This window comes from Pavona decussata, unplaced genomic scaffold (genome assembly GCF_977016875.1).
Source record: "Pavona decussata unplaced genomic scaffold, jaPavDecu1.1 SCAFFOLD_5, whole genome shotgun sequence".
In the NCBI taxonomy this organism is placed as follows: domain Eukaryota; kingdom Metazoa; phylum Cnidaria; class Anthozoa; order Scleractinia; family Agariciidae; genus Pavona; species Pavona decussata.
In genome coordinates, this window is record NW_028145429.1 from 328,074 (window position 1) to 355,789 (window position 27,716).

The following is a 27,716-nucleotide window of genomic DNA, read 5'->3' on the forward strand; positions in this document are numbered from 1 at the left end:
CGGGGTGTCCGTAATAGCGAGGTGTCCGCAAGGCGAGAGTTAAATGTACCTACACCATTCCCAGGGAACACTGAGCCTCAAGGCAGGGTCATACTCGGCCGCTACAACTTAGAGCTCACTATCGGACAGTGTTAGGGCCCGGCTAGAGGGTTGCCATAAGGAAAATTTCGGTTTCTGATTTGAGATAATATGATTAGTTTAATTTTTTGGCAGTGTAACTAGTTACGACGAGCTTTGATGGCCTCAGGAATGTAATGTAAATTACAGTTGATATTGAAAGTAACTTCACGCCTTCAGTGAGTGGTCACCTCACGAGAATGAATCGATCGAAGTGTTAGTCCTCTGCTGTAAAAATGACAAATGCTGACAGATGATTACAACTTTTTTATGATATTGGCCGTTTTCACCCTAGAGACGGATTATCTGTCTGACGCGGATTATTCAATGTGAAAACGGGACGGTAACAAGTTTAGGCGAATAATCCGTCTGATTTTATCCGTCTCTTGAAATGGATTTTGAGAACGAATTATGCATCTGAGACGGATAATTCGTCATGTATGAAAAACTGTTTTCATTTGCCTAGACGCATGATCCGTCTTCAGTTTGAAAATGGCCAATGTCAGTGTTGTAAATACAAGACGTTTTGACACACAACGAGAGAAGGAAGAAGTAGCAAAGCAAGTTTAAGATGCTTATGGGCGAAGGAAGGTACACTGTGACAGTTAGCTTTGCGTATAGAGACATCTGGATCAATACTTAAAATATTGGCTCCTGTGTTTCCAGAACGTTTTCTGCCTTTTAAAGACATATATTTGTGTACGTAATTAGTACAGTTTGATCTGTCGGATGCCTTAGCTGAAAATTTATGTTTCAGAAAGTTTTAGGAATGGAATCTTATTCCCAACATTACCGGCTGGGTTCAGTGACCTTACGAAAATGCTAGTTTACCGTTTTTCGCATTTTTAAACTCCTAGTCCTCCTTCTGCCCCCTCAAAAACGAACCGAATTACAGTCGAATGTTTCGAAATTTTGAGTTGACATGTAGTTTCCGAAGAAAACTTTAGATTTTTTTTACAACTAGATCCAAATTTCTGAGGTGATTAAGGCGTTCTGAACAAATATCCACCGAATCGAAACGTTGGGTGCCTCTGAAGTATGTTTAGCTAAGGGTCTTGCCGGCCCTAGTCTGTCCCGAGGGTAAACAAAGTCATTTAATTATTCATTCGGTCATATGTCATGACAGAGTTGGTGCAGGAGCCCATACATTTTACAGGGAAATTGTAGACTTGTGAGTAATACTCAGAATAATCGACTGATCATCAATCATTGTCAAGTTCGAGTCCTGGTGTAAGAAATTAACATATGCGATGGGAATTTTAACCAACGCCAGAAGGCGTCAAAAATGTGATTATAAAGTGTAAAAAAAACCGATGTTTTTGTTTTACCTTTTCAGTTATGGTCATATGTTTGACGCCTTCCGGCGTTGTTTAAAAGTCCTTTCTTTTACGATTGTATAAATCATATGCTCATTTTCTACACTAGGATTGTAACTTGAAAATGAAATTTGACTGATGATCAGTCGAAATGACATTCGTTTTTAGCGCTAGTTTTTGTTACTAAATGTATCAAATTATTTACTTATTCGAACTTTAAACTTGGTTCTATGAATCTAGTCAGTGGTCTCAAATTGAAACAGATTGTAGATTTGATTATTTCTTATCTACAATTTGAACATACCAGTGTCACTTCCTGACAAAAACATCTTTTTCAACTACTTTAACTCAATTTGAAGACATTAAACGTTCACAACGCCTGGCTCTAATGAATTTCCCCGCCAGGTCTCAGATTTCATCCAGCACTATTCTTAGAAAAAAACTATTACCCAGGCGTTCAGAGAGCTATTAATAGTTAGGTATGCCTGGTGTATATGTGGGTTACGACTTCCCTTTGTGTTACTGATCTGATTTAACAGTTTAAAACAAACTCATGCAATGATTCATACACATTTACCACCAATTTATACCGGCACTTGTTTTTGCTGCCCGAAAGAAGCGGCCAACAGATGGTAGAACTGCTATCTTCCATGTACTTCATCAGAAAGGAAGGACGGAACGGATTATTAATGAAATGGGTTTAAATGTCGTTTCCACGTGACAGAAATGTAATCATCAGTTTCATAATGGTTTGATCTGGAATTCTCACTTTTTTTCTGTTTGGTGCGACTGCTGTGATCAAAGTACCTCAAGTCGTCACTGCCTCATTAATTTCTGTGCATATGATTTCACGCTAGGCGTAATTTGTTATTAATCTTTCTTCGCCCTAAATAACACTCGATATGAGGTTCTTGGTTTGGTTTGTTTTAGTTCGGACACACAGACTGACATTTTTCTACACTTTGCCGCCATCTTTTAAGGTATGTATTGTAGGGAATCAGTACAGTGTATCTGTTAATTGTGTTACCTTTAGGCTCAGTACTAAACAGTTTACGCAATCAATAGGTTACATAGTCATGTTGAATCGTAGTGTTATAGTTCATTGTGGTCTATTGGTTAGGAACGCGTGAGCTTATCACTTAGTGTCCGTCAATCGAACTAAGCAACTGAAACTCCATGCTATTTAAGACTTTTAAGTTATTACATAAACTGTTCCGTCTGTTTTTCTGCATGTGATACGTTTCTTTGTTAAACACTACTATGCAAATATTATACCGAGGCCAAATACATGGCTACCCACAAAGGCATTATTAGCGCATTACCGCTTTGAATAGGTTAAGTGCTGGGTTTGTTTCAGAAGTGTAAAATAAAGGCAAAGGATGTTTTGTTATGACAAACCACTGCTCCTAAGGTCAGATGAACAGCTTGACGTATCCTGTCCCCCAAGTTGAGCTTGGCAAAATTGGTAAACAAGATGATTTTATCGGAAAAATTATTCAAAAAGTAATAAGACAATCAATTTGCTACGGAAGCCCGGCTTTGAATCATTCAAGTTACATTGTTTTCTTGTCCTATCCTTCATGATCATGCTGGCAAGCTAAACAGGGTTTGGTAACGCAGCTAAGGCACGGAAGGATCAGACGTTGAATAAACTGAATACACTGAGTGGTCCAAGACATCTTCTGAAGTCAGGGAAACACAATAAATGGCGTAAGATGTTATTTTCTCAGGTGGACTATTTGTGAAGTCATTTAATTAACTAGCGGCTGTGTTTTGACCACCTCAAGAATTATTAATTTCAGCAAGCAATACCTCATGTCTCTAATTTTTTATATCATTGGGTCATCTCGGTTATTAACATGACGTGACTCAATAACAATTGCTATAAAAAATCAGAGCTAACAGTTATCAACACAATAAATAAGAAGAATTGTAATGTTGTACAGCTGTAGTTTCTTTGAATGTAACGTGCTGTGATTGGTTGCTTGGTGATCACGTGTTAATTAATTTAAAGGGCAAAAATGTAGCTCACCAGAGTTGGCTTCCATGCACGTGTTTAAAAAATTTAAAAAAGGGGTGACATAATTTTCGCACGATCGCCGGCGAAGGCGAATGGCGAGATCTTTCATCCACAGTTCAAAATATATGTTTCATATATTTATATTTATTTATTCACGGGTATATTACGAAACTCACAATATGATCAGTTCCCAGTTGGCTTGATAGCTCAGTTGGTAGAGCACGGCACTGGTATCGTAGAGGTCATGGGTTCGAATCCCGTTCAAGCCTGAATTTTTTTCAGGCTTTCTTTTCGCAACTGCTTAAGTGGCGAAGTAAGTGCGAGGATCTTTCTTCTATTTGAAAACTATTTGTATTTGTTTGGTGCTGTTGTTAGGTTTGCGTTGATGAATTTTCAAAACGGAGCCGTCAGTGAAGATGCAGAAACGGGATTCGAAACAACGATAAGGCGAAGAAATTTACTTTTATGAGAAACGCTGGCAGCATACAGCGCATTAAAGAAGGAATTAAAGCTCTGTATAACAAGCCCTATATAACAAAACAGTTAATCTCTAATAATAACTCTCGAAAAGCACGATTACTTCCTCGAGAAGCCCGATAACACCCTCGAGGAGCCCGATTACCTCCAGCCTATCTTCCCATTTCTAGCGCCTGCCACGCAGGCTTATTTCGGATGTTTGTCTTGACTTGCGTCTTTGGAGATATAATGACCAGTAGTTTAGTATATAATGATCGAGGAAGAGAAAGCTGCTGTGGATTCAGTTATCTAGATCTTCTCCGGCTCGGTGTTCATTTCCAAATGTTGTACGAGCTGGTGAAAAGTACATTTTTGACCAGCTAAATTTCTCTCTTGAGAGGCTCAAAATCCTCCTTCACCAACGGCTCCACAATAAAGGGTCCTCCTACCTGGTACGTATGCTAGGCGAGTGTGTAAAAAATATCACACCACCTTCTGTATCAACGTAAACACTTTTCTCTCAAACAGGCACGTAAAGGCAAACCAAGTTATGGTTTTTGCGCCGTATCTCCTAAGGGAAAGATTGCGAACAATCAGCCCGTATTATGAAATGTTCCCAGTCCTCAACCATCCGCTCAGAACCTTAGTTTGGCTACACCGTTAACAATTGGTCTGACAGCGCAAGCTTACTATTAGCCAATCACAACTTACTGGAAGCCAGTCGGTGACTTGCACGACCCAATATCATGATATATGTGAGATGCGCATGAAAGATTTAATAGTTGCGTAGACAACTTAAGCGTTTGGGCTGCTTGAATCTATGCAGTGCTCTGCCAACCGTAAGCTGTCCATTCGATGATCATTAATTTTCTTGTCCTATCGTTTTGAAAAAGAAACAAGAAGCTATGCGCATTCAATTGGCAGTCAACACAACACTTTGCAGCGTCAGTCTTTAAACCGGATTTGAAAAGTCGCTGTCTTCACTTTGTTACTTTGTATGACAAACTCTTTTTTGAGGGAGTATTTAGCTTTGTATGTGTAAGCAACTAACTCGATACGCTTGCATGTTCAATAAAAGTCCATTTTGTTGAATTTATTTGGTTAAAATACGGCGATTTATTGAAGATAAACCAAATTTTCTCTTATCTACCATTCCAAGAGCCATAGTTCTTCACCATTTTGACTAAAATGCTTGGACAAGTAGGTGAAAGGGTTAAAAACAACACAAAAAATAACAAATGACCGAAAGGGTGAACCGGCAATAAGACGATTAACCCACAGATTGATTTCCGCGCGTTTTCGTGGGATCAAACACGTCACGTGGTCCAAAATCAGATGATAGCAGTCGTCGAACTTGATTACAGTCGCCCGATTTTGTTCGACGCGAAAACAAAGCATAAACGTCACAGCTTAAGGTCTTAGGCCCGGTTCAGATGCCGAACTTTTCATATTAAGTACATGAAAAGTTCGGCGTCTGAATCAGTTGAGAACGGCTGTTTCAATTTGGAACGGCTCAGCCGTTCTCAGCCGGTCGGCTTTAGGCGTCGTCCACACGTATCCGGAAATTTGTGAAAACGCAAATTTTTTTTTACGAATACGGCTTGCGTCCACACGTATCCAGCGTATTTTCCGGCCGTATCCGGAAATTTTTGAAAACGCTCTCCAGAGTGGAAATTTTTTTATCCGATACGAATACGTATAGGTGTGGACGGTCGTCTCCGGAAATTTTTGAATACGCTTTCGTCATTCTCTTGGATCCAGTCTTCACGGCGAGCATTATAAACAAACATGGCGTACAGCAAACCGGGTTGTAGCTTCTTTGTTAGTTGCTCTGATTTCTAGCTTGATATCATGCGTTCAGATAAATGCAGCAGTGATAAATTTACACAACCAATACATTAGAGATCGACAGGATGTTTTGAGATTGTTATTCTGGACGCGACCAGGAAGGACAAGCGCATAGTGGGACAATTTTATCAATGGCACAACGATCGAAGAAGAATGGAGAGAGAATTTTAGAACTGGGCACTAGAGCAAATCAGAAAATTTCCGGATACAATCGGATACGTGTGGACGGCTGAAAACGATTCGAATACGCTGCGTGTGGACGCGAAAATTTTCGCATCCGCAAAAAAATATTTGCGGAAAAAAAAATTTCCGGATACGTGTGGACATGGCCTTAGAACGGCTTTGATTCAGACGCCGAACTTTTCATGAGCCGAACCTAATATACAAATTATTACAACATGTTTCAAATAAAAAAAAATTAAAAATAACAATAAAACGCTGACATTTCGATTGGTTTTGCTTCAAGTAAATTAAGTTCGGCTAATTAAGTTCGGCGTCTGAATCAAAAGGCGGGATTTTCGGCGTCTGAACTGGGCCTTGTTTTAATCCAATTAAGGTTTAATAAAATCAATTAAACTAGTTAGCTTGTATTTATTTGGCTACAATTACGCCGAGGCCATCACTGCCAGGCTGTTTTGTTCATTCGACTGTAAAGCGCTCACGTTTCAGAAATTAATCGCGGGGTTATAAACTAAATAAACCTCCTTCCGGCTTGCTGGTAATGCCCGCGGCTTAAAGACTGTCCTCAAAATTTCAGTTATCCTCGAAGCTTCGCTTTTCGACCAATCTTTCAGCCTTGCATGGGCATTATCTCCCGATATACCGCCGCCAGAAGGGTTTATTTTATAAGAGTATTTCATATTGTTTAATAAACCATTTCAAAAGCATGTGTCGTGACGACGACCATGAGTTCTTTTCGAGCCTGACCACAAGTGACAAGCCACCTTATGAGCCAACCAGCCTCCGGAAAAGGTTTGAAGTTCTGAGGGTTGGGCGGAAGCGAGCTCTGGTGCGTTATGACGATGTCCTGCATAGGAAAACGCTTACCTCTTTAACAAATTTGGAAAATGTCTTAACCCATGGTCTGTGCTGTAAAGATCATTAACTCTTGCTTCAGTGAGAAGGAACCTGAGGGTCAGAATCATTCCACTCAAGACTACTGCTCATAACAGGCTTGTTCGCTATACGTGGAGTATCACTGTTCTGGCTGGCACCCTTACACCCTGGGTACAATCGAAAAGCTCGAGATGGCCCAGCCCAGGGATGCCAGGTTTGCCCGCGGCAGCCATAACAACATATCTAATGTCAGTAAAAGGATGCCTGAGTAACTTGGCAGGGTATCAATGCAAATGAAACAACAAGCCAAAAGTTAAGGCCGGGTTTGTATACAGGGCCCCACTGAATATCACTTTCGTGATGTGGGCTCCCTGTATAAAGATTGTTATTATTATTATTATTATTATTATTATTATTATTATTATTATTATTATTATTATTATTATTATTATTATTATTATTATTATTATTATTATTATTATTACTACTATAACGGTCTTGTTAATTTGGGCAATCAAGACCTGATGCGCCACCGAAGGAGACCAACAAGACATGTAAACTGCATGGCATACAAGATACCATTCTCACGATTCAAGCTACCATCAAATGTCATTCTCTCCGAGAGCCATCTGCCAATGCATGGAATGGCCTTTCATACTAGAAGCCTTTAACGGTCGGCTGTGGTACCACCTTGGCCGTGGTGCCACTGGCTCTGTCATTTATGTCAATGATTTTTTTTAGCACTTGCACATTCAAGACTTTAAATTATGACTATCCTTTTTTACTGACACCTACCGTGACTGCACAGCACTTAAAAACTCACAAGAATCTTCAAGGAGGTGATCTAAATGTGTGCAGCAAATGTTCCTGTGTCATTGGGGAGGAGCTGGTTGAGGGCCAGATTATATAACAACACAGGGGCTTTCACTCATCCCACCCCACCCCCTACGTTAGCCGTTAGCGTTACCCGATTAGACCGTATTTAATACGATAGCGCGCCTGAATAGCAAGTCTTTATTCGATGAAACGAGTCGTTTAACGCTGAAGAATACTTTGTTCTTGAGAGTGACATCAACCAAAATGGCTTTGCAAGGAATTTTTTTCAGTTCTCCCAGACTTGAGAAGCAGTATAACGCAGGTACACCTTACTGTGTGATTTACGTACTCAATTTTCTTCTCTTCACAGGAATGTGATCTTAGTTTGCAAATGTTTGTTGTTTATTTATTGAGCGCGAGCTTAGTTCAGTGTTTCATCGATCTAGGAAAACTGGAATTCAAACGGCTGTTAAATTACGTAACGTTAGTTACTCTAGTTTTGACCCAATTGATCAGTAACTGGTACTTTTCTACACTGTTCAGTGTAATTAGTCTGTCAGTTAACTAATTTTATTTTGCATATCTCGATCAGTTCATAGCGGCATGCCTAGAGTAACTTTGCGTGATTATCGCAATGTATATCTTTGTTCTTAGAATAAATACTTCCCCCCATTATTGTCACTAATACACTGTTAAGGCGATAATTCTCGCACGTCAAGGCAACAAAGATTAGTCTTATATTCGTTGGTTCTCAGTGTGGGCAAACGATATTTAAATTACCATCGGCCGATAAAGCCCCTAAGGTTCGTGACATTAGCTTTATGACAACAGCAAAACATACTTCGAACTGAGTGTTATAAACTGTACATGAACTGTCGCATCAATTTCAGCACTGAATCATTCTCAGTACTGATTTCTTTTAAACACTTTTCAACATGGAAAAATAATCCTTCTTGATCCAATTAAGGCAGAGATGAAATGCCACCAACATTGCCGGGGTATTATCACATTAACAACAAAAGTAGATTATTTTCGCTTCAGTAAATGTGTGACAAAAGCGATATTGTGCCTTATCTACAACAACATATTTCCTCAGACACAACTGTTACCAAGAAACACCAATATTAACGAAGAAATAAAGCAACTTTGCAAAAAACAGAAGTAAAACGACGCAGTGTTTTTTAATCACTGAACTAGACCTGACAACAATCTAAATTCCGCTACATTCACCTCGCGCCGAAAAAATAAATAAAAAAATAAAAACCCCGAGCTCGGTGTGTCAACCATGTATTGATCGGTAAGCCCCGTATTGAACGTCTGCGAACTACAAAACAGGGAAGAAGAGAGAAAGAAACATTCAACTTAATTTTACATATGCAGCCTTACAAAGATAAACATTCAGTGTGTATTTTATGGACCTTTAATATGCAAAAATGGCTGACATTTTAGCATTCTTTTGTCTGCGTTCAAGTTAGGCTCACTAGCCTCGTTCAAGGCAGATTTGTTTAGTTCAAGAATGAGGTTAATAGGGCTAATTTGAATGCAAAGGAAAGAATATTAAATTGTCAGCCATTTTTGCACAGGGGATATAAAAGTAGCTGGTTGTAAAAAGGTGCCCCGTAAGAGACGCAGTGGTTACACTTATCTTATTTTAATTTATTTTTCGAATTAGCCACTTTTAAGGTGTTTTGCCCAGTTTTATGAGCAAAGTTGATTTAGTATAGTGGCGCAAAGAAATGAGGCAAAACACCAAAGCGGCAATCATGACAGCGCATGACAACGCATTCAATTTTTATATACGTCACGAAACTACCAAAATAATATGCAACTCTAAAGAGAAAGGGCATAACTTGATAAAATCTAAATGCATTTACATTTTCCATCTTATGACTGAATTTGTTCCCAGACGGATCACCGTTCTCGCTAAAACGAATTATCCGTCTCAGATGGACAAACCGTATCTTGTGTAAACAGTATGTAAATTTGGTCATTGTTATGTAACCAACTGAAGCACGTAGGACTTCATATCTCTGATGCCCTAATGCAAAACACAACAGTGGGGTTATATTTTCTTTATTATCTGATATGTGAAATGAAGATACCTTAAAGCGCGCTATGCTGTTAGTTAAAGGTGAATGAGAAGATGGTGATGACCACATTAGAGAAAAGGACATGCAGTGCCATAGAAACTATAAGTTCAAATTCACTGGCCCTTAAGGAAGAACTGGAATACACCTCTGCAGTAAAGTTTTCATGTTGAAGTATCCGTGACAGCAAAGAGATTCCCTTGCTGGTTTATAAGCTGAAAATTTTGGCCTGGACATAAAAGCTCTGTCCTTCACAAAGCGCGATTTAACACAGGGCGGTGTATAGTCAGTGTTAGAATTGAACTTTTAACTGTTTTTCTCTCACAGCCACAGGACAACCGACCCACACATCAAAAGGGATCATGAACAGAGCTTTTGACATCCCCGAAAGGCCCCAGACCCCCTCGTTTGTAGGCAGTTACTCATCGTTTCATGATTCCCAGCCTGAAGCGTCTTATGGGAAGAAAACAGAGAGACGGACTACCATCATGTCAACAAGTGCAAGCACAGTGGGATTCTTACCTTCAAAGAAAAAGAAACGAAAAAATAAATGCAGCAAGATCGGTGTTGTCATACTGCTGGCATGTTTTATTGTTCTGTCCATTGTAATGATAGTGCTGTACTTAACCAGACCATTCAAGAATCGACAAGAAAATGCGAGCGTCAATCATGACGGCACTTCTCAGAAAACGGTATGTATCACCGACCTGGGCCCGGTTGAACGCCAATCCATGATTAGTTAACCGAGGTTTCCATCTCGCTCGTTGCCTGTAAAACATGCTTTTAAAGTCTAATTTTAACCTGACATTTAAAAAAGTCGTAAGTCAAAACTGAGGGCCAAAAATCGTTTTGAAGAATCATTAGTAGTTAAACTCATATCAAAGTTTACGTTAATTAACCCAGGATTGGCGTAATGAGGCTTGAAGGTGCTTCTATTATTTGATAATTGAAGTTAGTTTGGCGGGGGAGACAAAACCGATAGAGTCATGCAAAGAAGCTGCATATGGATGCTTAAACAAACTTATTTCCCTTGCTAATGCAAGTTAATCATTCAACTTAGAAAACGCCCTAAAAAACTTAGTTGAAATAAATTAAACGTTACTTCAGTTAAAAGTTTTCGTATTGTTATCAAATGTTCTAAAATCCCGTTGGGCTCATCCGCGGAGACAAAGGGCGAAATAGTGAGGATCAGCGAGGACGAGGAAATACTCGAAACGGCTGGCAAAAAATTCGACGAAGAAATCTCAGTAGAACTTTTCCTCTCTACTTTTCGTCGTCGAATTTTTTCCCACCGCCCCGACTCAAGTGTCCTCGCCCTCACTACCTGCGGATGTGTTGTGCTAGATAGAGGGTAATTTGAACTTTACTGAGGATGTACGAGAAACGCGACAGAACACTGGGCTGTGCTAACTGATATCAGGACTTTTTATCGACAGACACAAGCTCCGCCATCACCGACGGAATGCCATACGATTCCTAGGCCAGTCGCTTTCAACTCGCTACCAAAACGACTTCAAACTGAGCTAAGTTCCCTGGAGTCTTTAATTAAAGAAGAAGTGGAATCACAAGGACCGGTTAGTGGTGGTAGTGTCATGGTTTGCTGTTGCTATGACTGTTTTTCAGCCTGACACCCTACTCTCATTTACAGATTAGAGTTGTGTTGATCAAAGCGGGGAGGGGGGGGGGGGGGGGTGGGGATCAGTGTACGCATGGATATGAGGGGTAGCATCTGTGATCTGTATGGATATGAGCAGTGGGGTCTACAGAATTCAGAGTCACAAACCATAGGGGCGATTTAGCGCTCAGCGAATCTCTGGGCTCAAAGATCAAACTTTGCCAGAATCTGAGCAAAAGAAATGGCATCAGGGATGGACGTTACGATCCTAACTTCAACATTTGCTCGTTGTTTGTGTCAAGAGTTCTTGAGTATCCTGCAGCATGATGAAAATTGATAATCTACAGCTAACTTTATTTGTTTATTCTTTTCGGAAAGTGATATCTTTTTAAAATTTGCATGATAATTCAGTGGTTTGTTTTAAATAATGTGTGTAGGTCATTTTCCATTTTTTTTTTTTAATTTTATTTTTGTTTTTCACTTCATCTTACGCCTGGACGCCTCTGTTTACCTGTAAGTTGTGCGTGATAATCAGGGTTCTTGCGAATTGTTAATGCGGTCACTGTTTTTGTCTTTAGACAGCGGTAACTGCCAACATAGTGTACAGAGATGAGGTGATTTGGGAAGCACAGTTTGGAGTAATGAACAACTCAGAAGTTCGCAAACGAAAACCAACATCAAACTCCATATTTCCGATTGCAAGCGTTTCCAAGGTTTTCACGGTAAGAACTCCGGTAGCCATGACAACTCATAAAGATATGCTCCCCCACCAAAACCGCGTCTTCTTCATACGTAGTAATTTAACTTTTTTAACGCCACGGTAAGACTGCATGTCCGTGATTATTAGTTTGTTAAGTAACAAGACAGGTGAAAAAAAAATCCCAGTTATGATTCTAACTTAAGCAGTTGCGAAAAGAAAGCCTGAAAGTTCTAGAATAAAGCTCTTCCAGTATCAAAAAGTGATCACGAACTGAGTGAATGCAAATCCACAGCAACCGTTACCTCATTGCGAGACCGGTCGGACTGATTTATGCTACAATGGAGTTGAGTTCTAACTGTACTTTCTCTGGCATTTCTTGTATGAATTGAATTGTATGGCTTTCCCCCAGCTCTTCACGGTCAATTCACGTCGATGACGTATCCGACGTGATCTGAAACAGTTTGACCGCGGTGAAATATGGAGGCCTAAATAGGGTCACTCTAAATCTTTATTCCTTAATGTTTATATTCCCTCAATTCGTCATTTACGTTTGGCAAGTTCGTTTTCTGATGCTATAGTTTTGTTATTTTATTGTTTCAGGTATTAATGCTGTACAAGCTGTACAGCAATCGCCTAGTCAACTCCCTTGATGATCAGGTGACTTCTTACCAAACCGACTTTTTCATAAAGAATCCCTTTGGAAACACGCCAATAACTCTGAGGTGAGCTCCACACCAGCTTTAGGTTATAAAGATCGATCACCAATGACTTAAAACAAACTACTTCAATGACATGTAAACCAAAACGTAATTGCTCACAGAAATGGTTGGGTTTCCGCAACACCACGAAAGACACAAGAGTCGGCCGGTCTAGTGCATAAGCAATTCACCAAAAACATCTCACTTATATATAAAAGATTACTTGATGAATAGCGCTGATATGGTTCTATAAGAAAAATTAACAGGATGAAGGTGTGCATTAGCAAAGCGCTTAGCGAACTATCACACTTTCTTTTACTATACCGATAATTGATCTTACGGATAGCGTGGCATATTTACACTACATTCTTGGGTCTCACCCTAAGGGTATTTCATATTTATGAATTGTTTTCGTTCTTCTTTCACAACAGAGACCTCGCGTCACATCGCTCCGGCCTTCAAAGGGAGGCACCATGTTTTCCTCACACAAAAGCAAATCTCTGTCCCTTCACTCATGACCAGATGATACAAAGGCTCAGGAATCTAAGCCTACTGAGAGAGCCTGGGAAGGAGCCACAATACAGGTTTGGAATGAATAACGCACCACGCATGTCACGGATTGCGTGACTGTAAAACTCGTTTTTCCAGTATATTCATTTCAAAAAGTTTATACCAACTATTTCGTTTTTGTAGAGACATATCGTGAAAAATTGTTGAGATTTTGATTTAAAAAGCACATTAATGTTATGCCATACCTTGACCGTCGATTTTGCTAGTGCAAAGGATTCAGTCTAGCCACGCTTTGGTCCTGCCAGTTGACAGTGGCTGACATGCACCTATGGAGTGGAAAAGTGTGTGCGTTAGATTAAACTGGCTTTAACAGTCTGTAAAACAATTCAAATTAAAGTTAACTAATTACGTTTGCCGTTCTATTGTAAGAATGGTTTGCTGGCATGATCCTAACTAGAGACAAAACGGGTTTCCTATGTAGACGATGAGAAGTCCAAAGACTACTGCAAAGTTGACACAACGTAATATATTTTAAAACAATATTTCGGCTGGCCAAACCAGCCTTCTTCAGGTTTAGATGTTACTAAATCATATAAATGAAATTACAATATTATATTATGGAGGATGTTGCAATACATGGGAGCGGCGGAAATAAAGTTTACAAGGTGGTACCAAAGGATGAGGAAATAAGTAAAATAAAATAAAAAAAATTACAATTCATCACGCCTATTCCAACCGTGGGGTTCCAAGGTCCCCGCTAAATCTATAAGAAAAGACTCTCTGGCTTTTCTGATTGAATCAGGTGAGGAGTGGATAACTTCAAGTGGTATTAGTTGCATGTCAGTGTGGCAGTGGTTAGGTTGAGAAAGAAAATGTTCAGAAACAGTGGTTGGTTTGGATGTAATGTTAGTTTTGTCAACTGGGCGTCTATGTTCGTTGAATCTGTCTTTGAGACGTCGCTTAGTTTCACCTATGTATTGTAAATGGCAGCGGTTACATTGTACCATGTAGATTAAATTTTTGGTGTTACAGGTTATGTGTGAAGTGATGTGACGGGTTTCGCCTGTGGAAGAAAATGTGTAATGTTTAAGACCGTTAGTAATGTAAGGACAAGTGGCGCAATTTTGTCCACAGCGGAAAGATCCTGGTGGTGAAAAAAAAAATTTAATCTACATGGTACAATGTAACCGCTGCCATTTACATGTATTGCCAGAGAGTCTTTTCTTATAGATTTAGCGGGGACCTTGGAACCTCACGGTTTGAATAGACGTGATGAATTGTAATTTTTTTTATTTTATTTTACTTATTTCCTCATCCTTTGGTACCACCTTGTAAACGTCATTTCCGCTGCTCCCATGTATTGCAACATCCTCCATAATATAATATTGTAATTTCATTTATATGATTTAGTAACATCTAAACCTGAAGAAGGCTGGTTTGGCCAGCCGAAATATTGTTTTAAAATATATTACGTTGTGTCAGCTTTGCAGTAGTCTTTGGACTTCTCATCGTCTATTTTTCAAGTTTGGCTGATTAGATCTCCTGTGAGATCCAACGTACAAGCAAGCAGGATCTTCGTTCACGGCTTTTGCAGTTTTTAAAAATTTCCTATGTAGCCAGTCCCTTGGGTTGTGAGCAAGCGTGCACTGTGATTGGCTTCTCACAAGTAGACCATCGGCTTGCATCCTAAGAGAAGTGAGAAATCTGAGCAGTAAAATATGAGAAAAGTTTCTTTTGGTAACTGAAATAGCATTTCTCATGACAGGAGAATTGCCGTCTATATAATAAAACGATTATTCGACAAAATCGAGTCGTGTACGGGAAAACTGTGAACGCCGAAACTATTCTTGGAATACTCAAATTGTTTTATATCAGACCAATCGCTTGTTAGATCTTAAAAGCACAGAAAACAAAGAATACAAATGAAGTCTTGGACCAAAAGTGCTGATAATCCTGAAATGGAACCTGTAAAACAAGACTGCTTCGTACAACAATCATCAGAACCGTTCCAAAATCTATCGGAGCCGTTCTTTTCATTTTTTTGTTTCTGTCATGTAGACGGACCTTCAGAAGCAAGTACAGTTTTGGATCCGTATCAGTAGGGTGTGAACAACACCTGGGTGGATTGATTTTAAGTTGAATTACCCGGAATAGTGTAAATATTTCTACGGATGCAAAGACACCCGTAAACTTGGTTCCCTTGCTACCGGTAATCAGTTTGACTTTCGCACTTCTGAACAGGTTGGAACCCCACAAGTTACATGCGCGGCAACAGCTTAATGTACCGGTCTGTGAAATTGGCTGGCTTAGTTTGACCTATGCTCGGCCACTACTCATACATAGAAAAACTATTTGCCTTTCTACTTTATTTTTGCTCAGCAACCTGGGCTTTGCACTGCTTGGCCAAGTACTGGGTCAGAGATTTGGAAATGGCCGCGGTTTTCAAGGATGGATGAGAGAAAATTTGTTTTCCACTCTTGGAATGACAGACACTACTTTTACTTTAGATGAAAGGTATCAGAGAGTTAAATGTTCTTTCATGTTTTGACCTCAGAGCCTGACTTCTAAGCGTTTATACAAGCGGGCATCTGGGCCTCTTACCTGAAAGTAGTGCCATCCACAACCCATAACGCGCTAAATTTACATCAATATGCGCATGCAGTCATTTCGGTCCCGGGGGAGAGTAGCAGGGGGTATTAAGGTTTATCAGTGAGGGGAGGTGCAAACTGCCATTTCTGGGGTTTGTAATTAGCGAGTGGGTGAAAACATTTTGGTAGGGAGGATTGTATGCGAAGAAGAAAAGACTCCTTCAGGTTACGTCCTTTGCCGTTGGATCCCTCCCCCCTCCCCCGTGGGCTGGGTGGTCAGTCATTTTTCGTGAGGGCATGATTACCGTTGTTTCCCTGCTATGTGTGCCAGTATGTGTGTGTAAACCAACCAGTGTGATACTTGAATTGTTTTTGTGTTTTTTCTTCAGCATAAAACAGCGCATTCCTGTTGGCTACACAAGTAATACAGAATTTTCTGATGTTCAAGAGTGGGGTTGGCTGAATCCAACTGGAGGAGCCTTCTCCAGTGTTGCAGATCTAGCAAAGGTTGCGTAGAAGACGCAAACTTTTCTTTGTTGTCGTCCTTTTTTGTTCCAGATGTTCAGATTGTAAGGCTGAGAAAAACGAAAGGCGGCGTGAAGCAAGTAAAGCAAACACAACATGATGTTGGTTTCAGAAAATGTTCCTTCCAGCCTCTATCGCTCCTTATCCTATTCCCTTCTCCCGATCCCGCGATATTTTTATTCTCAAACACCATCTTGCCTTCACTGTCCACAACCGTTTACAACATGTCATATTACGTCGGGGAGCAACTTGTGAATGATTATGCTTTAATGTGTTGGTGTACAATTAACTACTCAAAATCAGCGGTATATTTTTAACACCAATGTGCGGCAATTTATAAGGATAATTTTATTGCTAAACTAAAATGTTTTGTCCATCTGTCATTGGACCAAGGCTAACAGGTTCGTGAAAACTAACAAATCTCGTCCTTGTTTTCGATGCTTTTTTTACTTTTAGGTTGAGATGGGTCTGTTCAAGGAAGAATCAAATCCATATCTTTCCAGATCCCTGACGGAAGTGCTTTTTGCACCAGGTATATTATTTATCACTATTGTATTATTGGTTCTTGCTCCTGAGTCTCTCTAATAGCGCTACTATAAATTATTATTATTATTATTATTATTATTATTATTATTATTATTATTATTATTATTATTATTATTATTATCATTATTATTTAAAATAATAATCTCTTTATTTAAGCAGAATTTGTCTGATTTACAAGTTAAAAGTAGAAAAAAGAACTATTAAAAACCTATTTACAATTCAATTGCGATTAAAAAAAGAGAGTATTTCGAAGCACAACAGAGCTATTTTCAATTACAATTTTTAAAAAAATAATAATAGTAAATTTAAAAGAAATAAAAGTCATTCATATGACCAATCATACACTAAAATGAGAAAAATTCAAAAGCCCCTATTAATCCTAAATGTGAAGAATGTTAAACGTTCTAATCCTAAAATCTCGCTAGCTGTAATATTATTATTATGATGATGATGATGATGATGATGATGATGATGATGATGATGTTGGGATTTCTCCTATCGGTGACCACTCTCGCTCAAATAATGTCGGTGCGCATGCGTTAAGAACCTTCCGTAGGCGATCCAATCTAGTTGCGTTCCTTTTGGTAAGATCCAGTGTAGCGACCTATAAAACTCTGTGGTCATCTCCACTTATATCTCACATGTCTTCAGCGCAATAAGAAAGACTATACTTGCTTGAAATTAAACCCAAAAACCAGATCAACTTTTGGTCAATTGTGAGTTTAGATCAGTTTACAATAAGACCATACTCTTTGTCTATTAATGCATCGTTTTTGTATTATACTTGGGTACGTAGACGACTTTTAGCGTCCTCTTCTTGTGTTCAAGGTTACATTCTTCCAAATGGGAAAGATGTTGTTGGCACACCATGGGAAATGGAAATCGTTGATGATTTGCTCATAAGACGAAAACGTGGCTACATTTATGGGTACGACTCGGTGATAGTGCTTCTACCAGAGATGAAAGTTGGTGAGTAAGTTGATAACACTTACCTTGATGTGTTTCCTTTTACAAAACGTCTGCGCAGAAACCATAGCAGGACCATAAATAGTAATGATGAACCAGTCGACCTCAATGCCTAATGTAGCCTCCAACGCAGACGTCCTTAAGGGTTCGTCACGCGTTTCTTCCCAAGGGGAGGAAACGCGTGACGAACCCTTAAGGACGTCTGCGTTGGAGGCTATGCCTAATGAGGACTAGCAGGAACTACATCGTGAGACAAATAATAATATGTTATTGTAAATTTTGTAAACAGTTCAAACTTTTATAATTTCTCAAAATAATCCTATATATTACCCCTTTAATTAAATTTAACAGTGTTCCATGAGTTCTTGAAATAAAGCATCTTCTGTTTTTTCCTTCTTCCTTTTTTTTAACAGCCTTCAACCTTTTGTGTACCAACTGTCGAGTTCTGTCTAAAAGAATTGACAGTTATTTTAGCAACACGTTCCTTCCTGCATTTAAAGAGATCTTGAGAACCACTGCACAGCAGGTAAGAGCATTCGCTTTTCAAAAATGTCTAAAAATGCCAATTTACTCCTCTCCCCCCCTCACCCACCACTCTGGGAGAACAGTAAGGTTTCTACATCATCGCCAAAGATTACCCATCGGATCATGTTATCAGAGCATCACGGTCCGCGAACTTCAGCGGTCTTATGTAAAACTTGACCATTAAAAGCCGTCAGTGAAGACTACGAAGAAAAAGGGGATGGCACGCCGGGGTATTAAGCTTTAGCGCCAGTTCTGTGAATATAAAGCTGCTTACGTGTCTGAGCACCAATCTGTAACTCAAAGGATGAGGATGCGCAATAATGGAATTTGTATGTTTTCTGGGAACAACGAAGAGGTTATCACCGAGACTGACGTTTGGCTGTTTTTATATCCAGACACGCAAATGTCATTAATACACACCATTGTATTTGGGCGCTAAGCGGCATAAACGTTTTTGTGTGCGTATACAGCTGTTTCGACAAAGGTTGTCCAAAAAAGCGTAAAAGCGTACGCGACAATGCCGAAAGGTAGTCTGGGAAATACCCAATAAATTTCAATAATAGCGCAGAATCCATATTTCCCGCCATCTCAAGTCTTCGCTGTACGGTCGAGGCATTATGGATTCTGCGCTTTTAATGAAATTTATTTGGGTATTTCCCAGACTACCTTTCGGCATTGTCGCGTACGCTTTTACGCTTTTTTGGACAACCTTTGTCGAAACAGCTGTATTTCTGATGTATGTGAGCAAGGCTAAGCAGAGTCACCGTTCCCACTCCCCCCTTCCCCCTCCCCCCTCCTCCGCCAAAAATAACCATCAGAAAAGAAATGGAAATGTTTACCGAGAGATGATCCTCTCTATCGTTGATGCGCGGTAATTTAATGAAAGACAACCACTTTAGTCTATAACATTCCGAGACTGCAGTACAGTATGGTCTACAGCACCCTATACCCTCTACAAGCCTAAATAGACTTGATTTAATTATATTGTTTTTGATTTCGAGAAATTGTTAGAATTGTAAGATGGTTAATGATTTCAGTACCATCGAAAAAAGGATCATTTGAGCGAGTAGTAGGGCTTCAGCAAAATTAACCCCGTTAGTGTATAGGTACAGGTGTAGGTATAGGTAAATCATTGATATGCATAAGGGTCGAGTCAATGCCAAGGTTTACTAATGAGCGTCACTCTAATACAAAGGAAACAATAGACATGCCTAGGCTTGCCCGCTCTATACCCACCCTGATTGGATCTTAAGATTTATATTGTTTGTTTTGAATAAAAAGCGGTTAGATTTCGAAAGCGCTATCGTTCTTGCAATCGCTTTGCTGGGAAAATTTATCTCAGGTTATTCGTGACGATTATCGATCATTACAGTTAAAAAACAAAACACACACACATATATACACAAAGTGGCGCTGAAAACTCTATATTTAAAGTTTGTTTGACTATTACAAGACCGTTTTCTCCTATCTATCTCGAGGAAATGAAAAAACTATTAAAGTCACGCACCGTTAGTCAGTTGATTATGCGGGTCCACGAGCCTAAAGTTGCATACAAATTAGTTCAGTTCTGCTGGAAAAACCCCAAGGGAGTATCTTGACGCATTAGTGTATAATCAATTTTATATAACTTAAGGATCAATTAAAACACGCGACTTATAATTGCTAGCAATAGAACCACACAAGAGATACCGTTTAAAAACCTTTATTTAAGAAAAAAAAATGACAAAAAGAGTCAAATACACAGCGATTTCAAGGGGATGGAAATTAATTAATCTTCATCTTCTTCGCCCATGGAGTACTTGTATGGATTAAATTTCTTATGCCGACGTTTCCTCAGCCGTTTGCCATGAGCTTCATGATCATCCAAGTAATTTACAAATTGAATCCGACGCCTTTTTCGCTTCGGGGCTTGTTGTGATGGGGTTTCTACTGTGGGAGGAGGGGTCAGGAAAGCAGGGTTTGAGGGTAGTGCAGGGGTGAGGCTTTCTTTGTATGGTTTTTGAGAGATGGCCGCTTGTGTTAATTCAGGTGTTACGTTAAAGAGGTTGAGGGGAGTGGAGAATGCTGCCGTTGCTGTCGAAGAATCTAGTGCCCTTGATGTTAAGTCTGGAACAGCGCTGATTATTTCTCCGGTCGTGTTCTTGAATTTAATTGTTCTTTAAAAGCCAGGTATCTCTTTTGCAACTGAAAGTATCGTTTAGCTTTTTCATCTTCCCGGAGATCGTTTCGAGAAAGCATGCCATCCATACTGCCCTTTATTTCTTCCATAGCTGGAAGTACTGGGGGTGTCGCTATGTTTTGCTGCTTCAGATATTTTAAAAGCTCTTGAGGAATATTTTCTTGAAATCTTGCTTGGTTAAGGCCTTCTTCGCTGGGGAGGATGTTTGTTCGCAATCTACAGTTGTCTTAGGTCGGTGGTTTTCAGATCAATTAACAGATAACCAAAAGGTCTTTTCACAGCCTCTTTGTACTGATTTAAAAAGAAATCCGTTTGGCCGGGATACATTTGCTTCGCCAGAGTCAAGATTTGCAATTTGTCTCGTGGATTCTTAAATAACACCAAATAATGACTGTTTAGGCTTATGCTGCGGCTACCTTTTCCCTGATGGAATAGATTCTGCCAAGAGAAATTTCTCTTGATTCTGCACGATATAAATCACACTGAGATTGCGATGATGAGAACCACGAGTAAAGAGGTTCACAATTCGCTTGTCTTTACTGGCGTCAATCATCTGATCAACAAACACGATCAAATTCCGTGTGTTTACATTAAAATAGGAATCCTGCTCCAAAGCCTTAGGAATTCCCTTGACGAATTCAATATGTGACATGGCGACTAGCATTTCTGTGTAAGCAGGCTGCCATTGTGAATAACACCAAACGATCCTCTCCGGGGGAGGGTGAATTGTCTCTGAAGCTTGTTGCAATAGAGATCGAACCCAGGCCGTTTTTCCGGACCCAGTCATCCCGGCAATCACGGAAGTAAAAGGATGCTGGAAGCGAAACCGCTGACATTTTTCTGGAGAAAACGGCATAGCTCTGAATGGAGTGAAACTCGGCGACTCATTGTGCTTATTAAACATATGTCTTTGCATGTTATCTTTTCTACTAAAGGATTTTTCGCAAAAAGAACAGAACCAACTCATGTCAACTCAGTGAAGACTTAACGTGAACTGAAAAAAACATCGAATGTGTCACATTTATATAGAATTAACCCCTATTGTTTTCCCTCCTCCTCCTCAATTCTATTGTTTTCCCTCCACCACCACCTCCGCCTTCACCACCACATTTCCATTGTTTCACCACAATAAATGTAAGCAACTCATTCGCCTTAGCTCACTCTACATGTATGTTTCGTGTAGTGAACAACAAACGTGGTTTTCTTCAGCTGTTAGCTCACTGTCCTGCTTATCAGCGCCAATTTCTTTTAAAGACAGCTTCTCCACAGCAACTACATGCACTAGTCCAAGTCTTATACAATATACTCAAGGGACACATTCCCATCTCCAAAGAAAATAGGTGGATGTTGCTGCCATATAAGGATGCTTTACTTTACTTGGCCAGATCAAATGTCCCTTACAAAACAAAAAAGCGAGTTCTTGTACAAGAGGGTAGTGGTTTTATTGAAAATGTATTAGCCCCTGTTATAAGTAGCTTGGGATTGCTAATGTTATAAAAGAAACCACACAGGCCTGGTACATTCATTTTACACTTGCCTTTAACGAGTGCTGATCAATATGAATAGAAAGATAGATTTGGTTGAAGAAGAACACGAGAGTGAACATGAAGAAAGCGAAAGTTCTGATGATGAAAGCGAGGATGAAGAACCAAGAATAAAAGATGTTTTCAGTCATCTTTCCCGAGCAGTGGCGGAAAAGCGTGCTTCTGATTTGCTGCATAGTATGGCCGCGTCCAAAGATATTCTTTTCTGGACTCCCCGCGGGCAATTACTTCGAAATAAACGCACCATTCCCGTCACAAACATCGCCGAGCTAGTTGAGTATGTGTTACTCCCTCACAACAATGAGATTACCAAACCTCGAGCGCTGAATACGTTTCTAGATGGACTTGCAGAGTTAGGAATCGATAAAGGTTTAATCAAGAACAAAAAGTTGTTAAGTGATTTAATAGAAAAGAAAAAAGGCTACCGCAATGTAGAAAATACTTCCGATAACGAGAGTAAGAACGAGGAGAGTTCATCGGATATAGAAAATCAGGAGGAGGAGGAGGTGGGTTCTGAGAATGGCGTTGAAGCTGGAGGCATCCAAGAGAGCGACAACGATACTGACAACGACAGTCAGGAAACGGAAAGTAATAACCCAGAAACGTCCACCACCTTCAGTCACTTTAAAAGTCCCTGTGAACATTGCCAGAACTCTAATGTGTGCTGTACATTGATCATGAAATGTCCTTAATGCTTTTGGCATGATTACTACAAGATTTGTCCTATATGCGATCACCAGATTCCCGAGGAGAGAAAGTACGTGAAAGAGGGCTTTCTTCGGTGTCACGATTGTGGAGTAGTTACACACAAAAACGCGAAGACTTTGGAAGCCGATTTCTATTCCCCTTCTAAAGAGGAGAGTTGAAATGAAGATTAATTAATTTCCATCCGCTTGAAATCGCTGTGTATTTGACTCTTTTTGTCATTGTTTTTTAATAAAGGTTTTAAAACGGTATCTCTTGTGTGGTTCTATTGCTAGCAATTATAAGTCGCGTGTTTTAATTGATCCCTGTTAAGTTATATAAAATTGATTATATGCTAATGCGTCAAGATACTCCCTTGGGTTTTCCCAGCAGAACTGAACTAATTTGTATGCAACTTTAGGCTCGTGGACCCGCATAATGAACTGACTAACGGTGCGTGACTTTAATAGTTTTTCTTTTCCTCGAGATAGATAGGAGAAAACGGTGTTGTCTCAAGGCAGCTTGAAGATCAATAACGTTTGTGAAAAAAGCCATTTTCAACGGTACTAACGTTTTGAAAATCGGAAAAAAGTTTTCCCAGCAAAGCGATTGCAAGAACGATAGCGCTTTCGAAATCTAACCGCTTTTTATTCAAACTGACCATACAAATCTTTAGATCCAATCAGGGTGGGTATAGAGCGGGCAAGCCTAGGCATGTCTATTGTTTCCTTTGTATTAGAGTGACGCTCATTAGTAAACCTCGGCATTGACTCGACCCTTATGCATATCAATTATTTACCTATACCTATACCTGTACCTATACACTAACGGGGTTAATTTTGCTGAAGCCCTACTACTTGAGCGGAACAGTGCATGGTTCTTCTACTTTCCCCGGCCAACAGCCCTCCTCCTCCTCCTTCCGCTCCGGCTACCCGGCCTGAGAGACCTTGGTATCGTCATAGGAATTTGATTCATTTTCTCTCCCATTTCATCTAGAAAATATTGGTTCCCCCGGATATCAAGCCCTATGTTGGAGTTTTCCGTGTGGAAGGACTAGATCCATTGAAGTTTCTCGAGGCCAAAATGAAGGACGGACATATCCATCTCCTTGTGAATCGCGTACTCGATTACTTTGTTTTAAACTACACTGAACCGTTAAGGTTCAAAGTTGTTTTACCGCCAAGTCTTTCTTGCTACGAAATGTTTATAGTTGGTGTGGATAACGATCTTGTTGTCTACGACAGTCCATCACCGGTCGACGGTCTCTCCGATAAGTTTACAATGTTTGGTGCACATCCAAGCGGAAGAACGTACTTTTACAGGGTGCGAAATTGAATTTCTATGCCACAAGTAGCCTCCCACACAGTCATTTTTATTATTACTATTATTATTATTATTATTATTATTATTATTATTATTCATTTATTTATTTTTAATTTCAAAAACCTTACAGTATAACAGAAATACAACAATACAAAAATTACTGAGTCTACATAAGGATAACACGCAGTCGTCTTTAGGGGACTCTGATTACCTCTGTGGGGAGGAGGTAATACGAGTACCCTATAAAAACGACTGCGTGGGAGGCTATGTTACTAGCTGTGCTGTTACTGCTGTGTGTACAAGTGTATGCTAATGACCAGAAGTGAATTCAATTAACCTCAGAGCCCGGGAAATGTAATGCTCATCTTTAACCTTTGAAATCAAAATGCGTATTCTCCTGGTTTTGTTCTACACATTTGTTATGGTACTAGTAGTTGGTACTAGTAGTTGCTGATCATTTCCTTCATTCTCATGACCGGCATGTTTAGAGACGTAGCGATATTGTGGAGAGAAATTAGATGCTGGTCTCTATTGGGCCTTAAAGCGGTTAACGCAAATCATAATCCAGCGATGTCCGCCTCGAACATAGTCTCACATATGATCAGCGACCGGAATTGAATTTTATATCTTGATTAAGATCGTATTTGTTTTCAAATTGAAAGTAGCAGGATAACGTTACTTCGGTAATGTTTAAAACACGAGCAGCAGTGTTTTATCGGGATTTAAAACCACGAGGCGCAGCCGAGTGCTTTGGACCCGATAAAGCACATGCTGCGAGTTTTGAGCGGCTTCAAAAACATTCCTGGAAAAGCGTGTGTCAAGAGAGTTCATAACAATGATGCTTTTGTGAACGTTGGAAATTAGCATACGAGAAAAACATTAAACGCCGCATACTAACAAGGAGGAGGTTTTGCCAGGTTTTAGAACCACTGCACGTGATGTTTGATCGACCATCTGATAGGTCAATGGGCTTATAAATTATTAATGTATTTTGACACCAGTGATTGAGGTTAGCTAATCAAGAGTTCAAACTTGTTCGTTTGATTCTATTCATTTCCAAGGTTTATTTTTATAACTCACCCTACCTCCACTGTATCTGAACTGTGATAAGGCGATATTTTTTATTCGCTTGATAATCCATTGCCAAGTGGAACGTGAAACAAAAATTACTGCGTTTGCCAAGCGGCTGACATGAAAGCACATTTAAGAACGAGGCTAAAATTGAGCCTGATTACAAGTTACACCATTGATATCAAAGGAACCAGGCCCTGATGGGGTTTGTATCCTTCCCTCCCCTTAGGAAGGCTAAATATTCACTCAGGTTTGTGAATCCTGGATCCTCCATTTTACCCACGCTCGGAACACACCAATGGAAATTCACATGCCTCATGGGAAGCAGACACAACTCGACAAAGACTGTCAAAAAGCGCTCTCAAATAATAATTTACACTTATTTTTAGTGACTTGCACTTACCTTAAGGCAAGTTTTTATGGCAATTATTCAAATTAAGAGTTTCAGCAGAATTTATTCTTAGGCGAGATCTCTCTTTGGGAAAAGAAGCTAACTTAGTACCATACAAGAAGTTTTCTCAATCACGAAAACTATGTAATAAAGAAATGTACTAAATGTTGATTTCATCTGATATGTAAAATCATATACTACTCAGTTTTGGCTAATAATAGCATTAGTAAATATAACGCTTTTCTGGTAGTTGTTTACATCACATGGTTATGTAAACTCTAGCAGCGTTCTGTGTACTGTAAATACTTTTTATCTTTTTTACAAGATGTTTGCTGACCCAGCTGACATGAGATACTCAAGTTAAGTGTCAATGCCTTAATATTACACGATATGAGAAGGGTTATAAACTACCAGGGGCTTCTGGGAGGAACTCAGAGAAGCTCAGGTCCAGTTTTCCGCTGTATTCCCTGTCAATAATACCCAGCAGGCATTGCTACACTAGTATCTAGTCTACGCTTGTCCCAAATCAAATTAATAGAAACAGAAAACTCTAGTCTGATAACTGAATGTATTTATTTTAAGATGAAAAGTTAAAAGACCACTCAGTTAAAAATCAAGTTATAACGCTGTTTAGAAAAGTATCTTCGTATTAGCGTATAGAAATAAAAGTTAAAGTTCTTGTGAAAGTTGTTATGGTGGATTTAAATCAATATTGCGCGAATTGTAACACTCGCTAATTGAACATAGCAGCTTTGCAAGTTTGCGTTTTATATTTGTAGTCCTGTGCTGGTGATTACCAATCTATTCCTGTGAATCTTCCATCGTCGTGTCAAAATTCTGGCCAAAATTTGTGTGGTAAAACGTAGTTGATGCCCGAGAATTTTTGCCTATCTGCTAAGCGGCGGATACGCATCTAGTCTTATCTGCCTATAAAAGTGCATGTGCTATCATTAACGAGCACAGATGGCTTTCAGTCAAGTGCGTCCATCATGGAAGATAGCTCAAGTAGCGATGACCCTTGATGAAAACAATTTCCTTCCCAATCGACATCCTTTAACATGAAGCACTACCTTTAACATACTAGTCCTCTACCCTATCTCCCACAACGTCGCCAACTCCCTTTTATTCTTTCTCTTAATTTTTAATTTATATTTTCATCCGCAATTTGTCATCCGCCATCGGCGCGCATCCTGTCCCCGTTTTCACAGACAGCCTTTTTAAGGTGTAGTATTTAGTCTTCTTCGACTAAGGTTATTTTCCCAAAACGTCGCGGGAATTTCGTAAATATAAAACCATAAATAGATTAAATGTAGAGACCTCATTTGAATACAAAAAGAGGTTTGTTGTTAGATTTCAAATGTACCAGTTTTCGGCAAGCACAATATCTATCAAATCACTTTACTAACCTCATGAACAAAACGCGACGTTTTGCTGACGGCGACCTATCCCGCTTGGGTCTTTGTTTGTCGTATACACAGATTAAGGAAACGGGAAAAGATTAAAAAAATCACTGATTAAATAAACTGTTTGAACTTCAGTTCAGGTACGAGGCAAAGTGTGTCCCCAACTGCTGTGTTCAATCACTGCTAGCAAAGTACGACAGCATGGTGTTCTTCATCGAAGGTGAGAAGGTATTAATAAATGGGAATTTCGGTGGCTTTCACAGAGTTGCTCTGTCATTCACTGTTTCCAGGTGGAATTGGAATTTAAGAATGTTGGTTTTTGTGGAGGGAGGAAAACCGGAATGCCCGGAGAAAAATCCTCGGAGCAAGGACGAGAACCAAAAACAAACTCAACCCAAATATCACGGTCAAAACCGGTCGACCGGGAATCAAATCCGGGCCACATTGGTGGGAGGCGAGTGCTCTCATCACTGCGCCATCCCTGCTCCCTCCCGAACGTAGAAATTCCACAAAACGATCGTGACGCCTAACTTTTTAAAACGACTGCTTTCATGGTTCTCGAGTGAAAGTGTGGGCAACAGGTCTCGGGAAATACGCTTCATACAAGGTAAATGTGCGTCAAAACAAAGAAAACGGGAAACAGCTCGATTCGTTTCATCAGCAAAACAAAGGACGCCCAACTCAAGATTAGGTAAGCGTTCTCCTTCGCAGAAAACAAATTATAAATCAGCA

General features: G+C 39.7%; 1 protein-coding gene across 2 annotated transcripts; it reads left to right on the plus strand.

The window, feature by feature from the left end:
• The first annotated feature begins 2,258 nt into the window (after positions 1-2,258).
• On the plus strand, positions 2,259-26,267 carry LOC146489587 (beta-lactamase-like protein 3). 2 transcript variants are annotated; one of them, XM_085105206.1, is made up of 12 exons: positions 2,259-2,413; positions 10,044-10,408; positions 11,153-11,290; positions 11,910-12,053; positions 12,632-12,753; positions 13,161-13,313; positions 15,619-15,753; positions 16,217-16,334; positions 16,809-16,884; positions 17,727-17,867; positions 18,278-18,390; positions 23,793-26,267. In XM_085105206.1, the coding sequence occupies exons 2-12, from the start codon at positions 10,079-10,081 to the stop codon at positions 24,129-24,131; spliced, it is 1,809 nt and encodes a 602-aa protein (XP_084961332.1). In that variant the 5' UTR covers positions 2,259-2,413; positions 10,044-10,078; the 3' UTR covers positions 24,132-26,267. The 2 variants fall into 2 exon arrangements, with proteins under 2 accessions (XP_084961332.1, XP_084961323.1); XM_085105197.1 differs by lacking the exon at positions 2,259-2,413 and adding an exon at positions 7,784-7,951.
• Positions 26,268-27,716: the final 1,449 nt, after the last annotated feature.

What these genes read in the sequence shown, in the direction of transcription:
- LOC146489587 (XM_085105197.1), top strand. Translation starts at nt 7,894, where the DNA reads ATGGCTTTGCAAGGAATTTTTTTCAGTTCTCCCAGACTTGAGAAGCAG. An exon ending in TGAGAAGCAGTATAACGCAG is followed by an intron (nt 7,952 to 10,043) that starts GTACACCTTACT and finishes TTTCTCTCACAG; the next exon opens with CCACAGGACAACCGACCCAC. An exon ending in TCTACCAGAGATGAAAGTTG is followed by an intron (nt 17,868 to 18,277) that starts GTGAGTAAGTTG and finishes TTTTTTTAACAG; the next exon opens with CCTTCAACCTTTTGTGTACC.